The sequence below is a fragment of the Nanorana parkeri genome, unplaced genomic scaffold, assembly GCF_000935625.1.
Source record: "Nanorana parkeri isolate BGI_ZX_2015 unplaced genomic scaffold, ASM93562v1 scaffold1037, whole genome shotgun sequence".
Classification (NCBI taxonomy): Eukaryota; Metazoa; Chordata; class Amphibia; order Anura; family Dicroglossidae; genus Nanorana; species Nanorana parkeri.
The window spans coordinates 614,108-624,921 of NW_017307305.1; the positions used below are offsets into that span (position 1 = coordinate 614,108).

The 10,814-nt window shown below is 45.5% G+C and overlaps 1 protein-coding gene across 1 annotated transcript; it reads left to right on the forward strand.

Moving 5' to 3' along the window:
• Window positions 1–446: 446 nt before the first annotated feature.
• CLEC2D (C-type lectin domain family 2 member D) lies at window positions 447–3,838 on the forward strand. Its single transcript, XM_018567369.1, has 4 exons — window positions 447–536; window positions 1,289–1,464; window positions 3,368–3,474; window positions 3,706–3,838. Exons 1-4 carry the CDS (start codon window positions 509–511, stop codon window positions 3,824–3,826), a joined length of 432 nt encoding a protein of 143 aa, XP_018422871.1. The 5' UTR covers window positions 447–508; the 3' UTR covers window positions 3,827–3,838.
• Window positions 3,839–10,814: the final 6,976 nt, after the last annotated feature.

Consider the following 10,814-nt stretch of genomic DNA (forward strand, 5'->3'; position numbering starts at 1 on the left):
GCAAACGTGATCATGTGACAGTCGAGGTTAATATGGTTGGAGATACAGTATGTGTTATACCCAGAAGTGTCTGTTCACATGTATCCATCTTCCTGCTGTGAATCACATGACCTTCTAAGTGGAAATCCCATCCATTCCTATGTGTGTTTTCTCTTTATAGACGGTGAGCCACCAGAGTAATAAGACTCTTTCATCTGTCCAATGAAAGACACTGCAGTGGAAATAGAACACCTCAGATATATCAGTCCTCAGGACACCGCCAAACACAAACCAGCAATTCCCTATGAATTCCCTGGCTACGGTAAGCATTGGGGAATCGGGTTGTTTGTCGAGCTCGGGGGGCTTTAAAGTTTAGGCAAAATCAGGAAACGTGAACCGTCATTATGTATCCTTATAATGTATACCTGATGGATTTATTTTCTACTTTCTAGAGGCCAACAAACGTTTCCGCGACCTTCTCCTATATATAATACTGGCATTTGCTTTAATCAACATTGTACTTATTGCTATGATGTGGACCGTTGTCTCCCTCAGAGGTGAGTCCATCTAGAAGTCAATTGTTATATATGGGGACATCAAACGCTGACATTGGTCACACAAGAGCTTTCCCATTGGCAAATTGAAATCTTCCTTTAAAGCTGAACTTCAGGGATAAAGGTTAAATACGCTGGACGGGAGACTTATAGGTCTTGTCCCTCCCCCAGCCAGTGAAAGGAGAAGAAGCAGACTGGAGAGGTCATCTCTCTGTCACTTTTCCCTCTTCTCCTATCATCATGCCGCTTGCACTGCAGCATACAAACTCATCAACTCCTTGAGCTGCTTCTACCTCCCCCAGCCTTAACCCTGCTGTACAGAGACTGCATTCGGCTAACACCAAGTCAGGTAGTTGCATTGTATTATTAATTACAGGGCTGCTTTAAGTGTGTTTTCTAAATCTGCCTGCAGTTCAGCTTTATTATTATGACCTGCGCTAGGAAAAGGAGAGTTGTAATTGAATTGGACACTAGCCATAATTTCCTCCATGCAGGAGGCCCATTGCATTTGGAAACCACAGGAAAAAAAATGTTCTTGTACACCAATCAGATTATAGTTCTCTTTCTTATACTGGGACATGAAAAAGAGAATGGTATTTCTATAGGTAACACTACACACATTCCTCCCCCCATAATACGATTACCCCACCAATGCTGAATGTAGATTGAACTGAGCTTATGTCTGACCTCCGAGATGTGACACATTGATGATATCACCAGCGCCAATGTAACAATTGTGTATTTTCTGATTCCAGGGAAGTGCAATGTCTGCCCAGAGGTCACCCCTGAAGCGCCATGTGAAGATGACTGGATCTGGTACAGAAGGAAATGTTATTACTTCTCCAAGAAATTTAAGGAATGGCAGGACAGCCAGGACTTCTGTGTCTCCCACAATGCATCACTCGCCCGTATCGATTCCAAGGAAGAGCTGGTGAGTTGACTGGTGATCATGTCTGTGTGATAACTCAGGTGGACTCCTCCTCTTCAGTTCTCTATGTCTTCTTCTTTGGTCCCCACTGCAAAATACCCAACGCTTCTGGGTATGGGGGAGCATGTGACCTCCTCCTACGAATCAGTGCCCAGTCCCTTATTTATTGCACAAGGCGTCATTAACTTTTTCTAGAGAAGGTATGCAAGCCATGATGAATTTTGGTAGCTCAACGCTCAACCACAACACTGATAGAATCATGCATATCAGCTTATGAAGTGTACAACTCAAGACCACATGATGAAATAAAACCAACAACCATTTATTAAAGAATAGAAATACAACTTTCTAGTAGGCCCAAGGCGACCCAATCAAAGGAAATCTTGTAGACCAAGGGTGGGCAAACTTTGGCCCTCCAGCTGCGGTGAAACCACAAATTCCATTAGCCATTACAAGACTCTGCCAGCCACAGGCATGACTTCCAGAGACAGATGCATGAACTGATTTGTAGTTTCACCGCAGCTGGAGGTCAGGAGTTTGCCTGCCCCTGCCCTACAGTCTTCTTATGGACAATTTTGTAGTGTATAGAACTTTGTAGCCAAGAAGAACCTCATCTAGCAAAGTGTCGGGTCTCCTGAAACAGGTTTTCCATACTCCAGGTTGAAGTGCCAAAGTTTGCCTACCCATGTCGTAGTTGGTAACCTACGAACCTACAAAGTCCATCCACGTCATCTCTCGTCAGCACTTTCTATTATAAGTGAAGGAACTTTGCACTCCTCATAAACCGTTGTTGGTTGTATGACGTCATGTGGTCTTGAGGTGTAGCACATTGTTATACATGTAGTTGATGAGTGTTGAACTATCTAATTTTTAGCCTGATTTGCATACATTCTCTAGAATATGTTTGTATGTGTCCAGGAGGGTTTAGCTCTATAGTCCCTAGAGCCAAAGTAGGAAAACTCCAACCTTCCAGCTGTGGTGCAGCTACAAATCCCATTGGGCACTGGAAGACTCTGACAGCCACAATTATGACTCCAGAAGCAAATGCTTGATAGAATTTGTAGTTTCACCACAGCTGGAGGGCAGGAGTTTGCCTACCCCTGCCCTAGAGTTTCAGTATTGACAATTTTTTTGTGTCAATTTTGAAGCCAAAAAGAACCTCATCTAGGAAAGTGTCGGGTCTCCTGAAACAGGTTTTCCATACTCCAGGTTGAAGGCCATATGTCCTACAACAGTTCATGTCAGTGCTGCAGTATAGGTTGCCTGTGGTGGCCCCTGGCTAATGTAGTTAAGCTAAATTCCCCAACACAAAGCAAATATCAAAGTTTCATTAATCTGCCAGAATTCTGCCAGACAAAGTCCAACCTTATCTCCACTAAGCTCTGACCTTGTGTCCGAGGCAAAGGCTACATCTTACCTTTCATAAAGCCCCTTCTCTCCACTTCCAAAGTCTCCTACTAGCAGCAGGCAAGGAGGCTGAGAAGGTTGAGGCAAGATGGTGAGCGAGAGTTCTGTTGCTGGAATGAAGAGGTTGGTCAGATTGGTTGGAGCAAAATGTTTTAGATTGCCAAGATGAACCACTTCAACCTGCTCCTCCATCAATGGAGCTCTGTCATTATAGTGATACGATCGCCTGGTTCCAAACTGACCAGGCTCAGTTGTAGCATTGCATGGTCACACGTGGACAACCCTCACAGACTTTGGTTTACCGGTGACAGAAAACGTTATGGGGAGCAGGTTAGAAAAACCGAACTGTGGCTAAAATTATCCCGTGGTCTGGGTGTAGCAGAGAATCCAATCAAATTGTTCTTCAACAATTTTCCCAGGATGCAAAAGCATCACACACAGACCGTCTGTGCTTATCAGCCATGACATTGATTGATTGATTTATTGATTTTATCAACAGGAGTTTCTGCAGAGATTTAAAGGCTCGTCCGATCACTGGATTGGTCTGAAGAGAGAGGATAACGGGAGTCCGTGGATGTGGACAAATGGATCAATGTTTAATAAAACGTAAGTCCGGTTTCTGTTAAAACTAGAATAGTTTTGTGTCAGCATTTTAAAAATGAATAAGTTATTAACTCAGTGTATATTAATCATATTTTATAACTGGATATTTTTTACTCATTTTCCGGAATTCATAGTAATTTGATGTGTTTGTGAAAACCTTTCACAAGTAAAACAACGAGCAATTATTATTGTGGTACGGCGGTATCCTCATAATTGCATGCAATCTCCCTCCAGGTTCCACATCGATGGGGTGTCCCCGTGCGTCTTTCTCAATCGAGAGCGGATCTCCAGCGCCGCCTGTTACTCAGGTCGATATTGGATTTGTAACAAGCCAGACCGACAAAATGAAAGGTAGCTTTTGGCAAGGAGCAAGCTGCGACTGGCTGAGGGGCAAGCTGCGACTGGCTGAGGGGCAAGCTGCGACTGGCTGAGGGGCAAGCTGTCTTTTCATCCTTCCTAATATCTGGTCAACCAATGAGAAGGCTTCCTTTAAGATTGCACATGAAATGAAGAAACTGTATTGTCCATGGAAAGAACCTGAAGTGTTCCACTCTCACAATGATTGCTGCAGCTACAAACTCTGGCAGTGGTTTTGATCGAGTATCCTTTTTCCATTGTTAGAAGGGCAGAAAGATTTCTATTTTTTTAAATTATATTTATTCTTCTATTGTTCACAACTTTCACTTCCTTTTATACAACCGCGCTGGATTATTGTACATATTGCAACAGCTTTGCTTGCATTGTGCAGTGCAGATGACACCCGGGCTATGTGCTCATGTAAAGCCAACTCTGGGAAATGTGTCAACTTGTATTGGCTGCAGAAGTTTATTATCATTATGTTTATACAATGTATTCAAGAGGCGGGGACCTTACATAAATATTTATTAACATGGAAAAATAATTGAGATGTCATTTTATCTTAATACTTGGAACAGATTGCTATTTTGTATCTTTATTTTTAATATCTGACAGTAAAACATATCACACATCATAGAAAATACAAATATGCATTTAATTTAAAAAATAAAATAAAAAAATACTCCAGGAGAACGGTGGTCACGGCCATGACTTTTGTTGGGTGAAGGATCCGGCCGCTAAAGCTGCTCTGACTTTCCTATAATCCCCTGATAAAATAAACACAAAGTCCATTCTGCTCTACCATGAGACAGTGAGACAGTGAATGTTGAGTCTTCACCAAGGTCAACTAGACACACGCACAAGTATATGCAGTTGCTCACAGAGGGGAAAGAAATCTCTAACACTTATCACCATTGGAGGTCTATTTATAAAAAAACTAAAATAAATTGCGTAACCAATCGTCCGGCTGCGCACTGTGTGTATTTATTCTGTGCAAATTTACAGCGCTCTCTGGTTACTTCTAGTGTGTTTTCTATGTTACAATGTATAAAGCGGCGCCTGTTGTATGAATGGGGCAAAGTTGAATGTTCTTGGGGTATTTTCTATTGTTTTAGGCGATTTTAGGGTGAATTGTTTTTAGGTCAGGGCGCCTTAAAATTTACAGGCGGCGTCTAACGTTTGCAGTTTTCTCTAGTTGTTGTTGTCGTCAATGGAACTGTCTCCCAAAAAAAATCCTGCTGCCTCCTGGATTGGGCAGACTGGCTCCTAGATTCAGTTTTATTTTAGGCTATTTTTGGAATTGTGACTTTTATACACATTCGCACTTTTCTTTTTTATAAATAGACCCCCGTGGTATATCCCTGTGAGCTACACTGCACTGACGAGACCCAATGAGGTCGAAATATCTGTGTTTCAATAAACCTCCAGAAAATGTGTAATTCATTTGTAGTTACATCTTTACATGCAGAAAAAAAACGGGTGCTGGGTGTCCTGAATGATGACAATGACTGGAGATTGCAGCATTGGTCTGCCTTTGGGTCGGGTCGTCATTCACATCTATGGTGTCCCTGAACTGTCCCCCATCACAGTATTCTATAGAGATCAGCATTGGCTGCGATCTCATTGGTCAGCTACATACACCTCCTCACCCATGTACACATAGCTGGAATGCAGCTACAATGGATTTTCTCATTTTCCAAATGACTTCCTTAGAGGTTTTCCGGGGGAAATCATATTGTGATTTGTTGTTATTTATTTATAAGGCACACCAATAAATGGCTTATAAAACGATTTCAGTTCTTTTGTATTTATTTCAATGTTTGAAGTGTATCTTAACCCCAAGAACACAAATGTCACAGCTTACCAGTTCCTAGATGGGGCGGCTGCATTAGTTATCTATTTTTCCCTGGCGATCCTGCCAGTTACACACTTCCTGTCCTAGGGTGAAAACGCTCACTCACTGTACTGTGTCTATGGAGGAGCAGCGTTGTCACCCTAGGACAGGAAGTGTGTTAGAGCTACAGATCATCCCCATCTCCATGACATGGGCGAGGTGTTCTGTGCTCTTAACACACTTCCTATCTTAGGGTGACATCACTCACTCACTGTACTGTGTCTATGGAGGAGCAGTGTTGTCACCCTAGGACAGGAAGTGTGTTAGGACTACAGATCATCCCCATTTCCATGACATGGGCGAGGTGTTCTGTGCTCTTAACACACTTCCTATCTTAGGGTGACATCACTCACTCACTGTACTGTGTCTATGGAGGAGCAGTGTTGTCACTCTAGGACAGGAAGTGTGTTAGAGCTACAGATCATCCCCATCTCCATGACATGGGCGAGGTGTTCTGTACTCTTAACACACTTCCTGTCCTATGGTGACAATGCTCACTGATTGTACTGTATCTATGGAGGAGCAGCATTGTCACCCTAGGACAGGAAGTGTGTTAGGACTACAGATCATCCCCATTTCCATGACATGGGTGAGGTGTTCTCTACTCTTAACACACCTCTTGTCCTAGGGTGACAACGCTCACTCACTGTACTGTATCTATAGAGAAGCAGCGTTGTCACCTAAGGACAGAAACAAAGAACACTTCCCCCTATTCTCATCTCCATAACACATGGGGAGGTTTTCCATAGTTCATGGAAACAATATAACTGATAACAATCAGCCCAGGAAGAGGACACGGGAACTGATCAGCTCACACGATTTCTGGCAGGATCAACAGGTATTTTTTTTGTAACAAACAACAAAACAATTCCAATTGAATATTTAACAGACCCAAAGGGAGCAAATCTGAGACCTTAATTGTTAGGGTCTACATACACTTTAAGGGGTCTGTAAAAAAGGAGATTTACAAAATTTCACCCAAGATTCACATATTTTCTAAGTGGATTTACCTGAAGAAGCCTGTGAATCCTGGGTAAAAGTTGTGTGAACAGTTTTATAGATAGACACCACCTCCCCCTGCCCCCCCCCCGCGCGCGGTGTTCAGAAGGCATGGCAGAGGGTAGATAAAGGCGAACGTTATACAAGTTTGTTATCTTTGAATTCCATTTGTTTCTTTTTGTGTACACCAGTAATAATGTGTCTGTGTGCACCGGAGGGATCGTAGGGATCAGCAGCTCACAGACCGTTATATACGGACGTCCTAGAACATTCCTCCAGAGCACACCAGTAATGTGTCTGTGTGCACCGGAGGGATCATAGGGATCAGCAACTCCCAGACCGTTATATACGGACGTCCTATAACATTCCCCCAGAACACACCAGAAGGAGAACTGTTTGTTCTTCATTAGTTACAGTCCGGGGATCAGAGAACAGAAACCTAAACCGTGAATGAGAACCGAAAACATGGCCGGCCTGCCGAGAGGTTCAGTTTCTGACTTCATCACTCGGCCCCGGTTCTTTCTTTTTGTAACCTGGAAAGTACCTGCTGGTGATACTGAAACATTCTCTATACAGAATCTCATATAGAGAAGGTCTGGTGTGCAAATAAATCTCAATACTTAGATGAGTCTCACAGCCAATACGGGCCAAACCTGCTATTGTTATATTGTTATAGATGACCCGGAATGCAGAAGGGATGCTGGATCACATTATTGCTTACTGAATGCAACTCAGCTACCCCTGCTTACCCCTCCACCAGTGACTCAGCCACCCCTGCTTACCCCTCCACCAGTGACTCAGCTACCCCTGCTTACCCCTCCACCAGTGACTCAGCTCCCCCTGCTTACCCCTCCACCAGTGAAGAGGGGGGTGTGGGATGGAAGCAAGTGGAGGGATTGGCAGAGGGGAGTGTGGGATGGAAGCCAGTGCAGGGATTGGCAGAGGGGGGCTGGTGATGGATGCCAGTGCAGGGATTGGCAGAGGGGGGCGGGTGATGGATGCCAGTGCAGGGATTGGCAGAGGGGGGCGGGTGATGGATGCCAGTGCAGGGATTGGCAGACGGGGGCTGGTGATGGATGCCAGTGCAGGGATTGGCAGAGGGGGGCGGGTGATGGATGCCAGTGCAGGGATTGGCAGAGGGGGGCGGGGGATGGATGCCAGTGCAGCAATTGGCAGAGGGGGGCGGGAGATGGAAGCCAGTGCTAGGGATTGGCAGAAAGGGGTTGCAGATACTGAGCGGTTGGTCAGGTGGATGAGTCTAGCAGTGACTCAGCAGCTTAGCTACCCCTGCTCCCCCCTGCCAGCAGTTACCCCTCAGCTCCCCCTGCTTCCCCCTCCCAACAGTGACTCAGACTCAGCAGCTCAGCCACTCTCCTGCTTCCCCTTGTAGCAATGAGTCAGCAGCTCATCTCCCCCGAGCCCCATCACAGCAGTGACCAAGCCGCCCTATTTAGGGTAGTAAAATGTACTATTATGGGGGTTTTGTAGTATTTTTTTATATTGCTGTTTGTGTTTTGTTGCTTTAAATAAATAATATGTCTTTATAATGTAAAGTAATGAGGCTGACGGGGGGTCAATTTGTGAGACAAGAACAGGTCCAAGATAGTCCCTTAACCCTCAAAGCCATTTCACCCCAAAAATCAACCTTCATTTTACCGTCTTCATGAACCCCAAAGTGGCCAAACTCTCTGTGTAAATATTCTGGGGAAATGAAATGTCTCATCCCCTCTCTATGGGGGTCCATTTATAAAAGTCCTGCCCGTCCGCACAGCTCCAGCTCCCCTGGATGTCTCCAAAATTCCTATACTCGTCAGCCCCATCTGGGGGCGCTATTGCCATATGTAGGGGGCAGAACATTTATGAATGAACCCCTAAGGCCTTGTTCACACCAAGCGCAGAGCAGGTGCAGACCGGATGAAGACTGCGTCCAATGTATTCCAATGGTATTTTTAGCTCCAGTTGACATCGCAGCTTCAATGCTGGGCACACACCTTACAACCATGGCAAGACTTTTGTCTTGCCATGGTTGTAAGGTACTTAAAAAAACGTACGATCTGCCCATCTTGGACAGGCAAATCGTACTTGCGATGATCGCAAGCCGCGCCCCCCTGAGGGGCGGGCTTCCGATGACCGCAATGCCGAACGGGCACCGGCCCGTCCGGCTTTTATCTCACGAACATGCTACACACCCGCCGAACGTCGTACGATGCTCGGCGGGTTTTAGAACATTCTCATAAGTTTAAAGTCGTGCGACCTTACAGTAGTAGAGGTACAGTAGAAAGGCATTTGTTTTGCCTTACAGTAGTAGAGGTCGCACGGCTTCCACACACCTTACGATAATCGTACGATCGCGGGCGCCGTGAGTCTACTATAATGTATCAGTTGTAACCAGCCATTGCCACCTGCTGGTCAGTACCCAGTACTGCAACCTCCTACTGTAACCAGCCATTGCCACCTGCTGGTCAGTACCCAGTACTGCAACCTCCTACAGTAACCAGCCATTGCCACCTGCTGGTCAGTACCCAGTACTGCAACCTCCTCATTGAAAAGTTGCACAGGGAACAAATCTGTACAATACTTTGCTGTCCCTCCCACATAGCCCAGTTTCCAGCAGCAACCTGCCTGTCCCTCCAATCAGTTCCTTTGACCTCGTCCTGAGCTATGAGGACCGATGAGACTCAAATGAAAGTTCTCCAAGACCAGCTGGCATGAAACAGCCTCTCTCTCCTCTACATGTGAGCCGTTAAAGTGAACCTAATCCTCAAAACCCCCAAAAAGTGACATATTTCAGCTTCGGTTTCGGGTATACATACGCTTTAAATATAATATGCGCGCCCCCCCGCGTTGCCATAATACATTCCTTGGATGTCCGTTGTTGGTTGACCTGTGTCATTTCCTCTTTATTTCTCACGGTGAACGTTGACTGACCGCACCTATACAAAACAGTGAACCTGATTCATTACTTATGAAATACATGGCGAGACTAAAGCGTGTTCTGTGATAGGAAAGGTGAACGGGGGATATTGGGAGCCTACAGGATGCATCACGTTCCCCGGCAGGTAAAGCTAAGCAGCAGGCCGGGCCGGGGCACAGGATGTCATGCTATGGACCCGTGTAGATTAGCAGAGCCGAGCGATCACATGACCTAAAAATCATTTCACTTGAAAAACAGTTTTTATTTGTATATAAAAAGAGCAAATTTCATAAACATCACAAATTCCCCCGACTACATCTTATATATATACAGCAACAGCTCCGCCCCCAGGCGTCCATCATCTCCAGTCCAGTGACTATGTCTAGGCCGACATGATGTCATCAGTCTGCTGCAGGCAGGAGGAAGCATTTCCTCAATCTCTCCTCCCCCAGTGATCAGTCTGCTGCATGCAGGAGGATTGTCGGTCAGCTTCGGCCGACCATTCTCCACGCTTCGGGTGTCACTTCGGCACAGTCGAGCCCAAGCATTTGCCTTCGGCTCGGCTAAGCCGCTCGGCTGCCTTCGGCTGGTGTACGGGCTATTGTGAATATTGTGAATAGCCTGTACAGCAGCCCTTTGCGTCCACTGAACTTCAGGGCAGAGGCGGCCGAAGTGGGCCGAGAGATCAGCCGAAGCTACAGCTGGATCCTTCGACTCTAAGAATTAGATTTCCTCCCTTGTCAGGTGCAGAGCAGAGTAAACCTCAGGACTGGATGGACAGAAGAACTCCTTTGCAGGTAAAACAGACTCATGTACGGTATTTATTTCCTCGTTAGCGGTTTGGAGTTCGGCTTTAAATATCAGAAAGTGACTTACACGCTGGCATTAAATTTCTGCCCGTTCACCCATGTCCATCCGCTCGTGGAAGGCACAAGCCCGATCCAAAACTTCTCCATCCTCGGCTTCATGGTTCTGTTTATAAACAGCTGGTGAAAAATCAAATCAGAATCAGCACACACGTGATACATTGTATGACATCAAATAATCCGACTCGGCGCACGTGATGCATTGTATGACATCAAATAATCCGACTCGGCACACGTGATGCATTGTATGACATCAAATAATCCGACTCGGCACACGTGATACATTGTATGACATCAAATAATCCGACTCGGC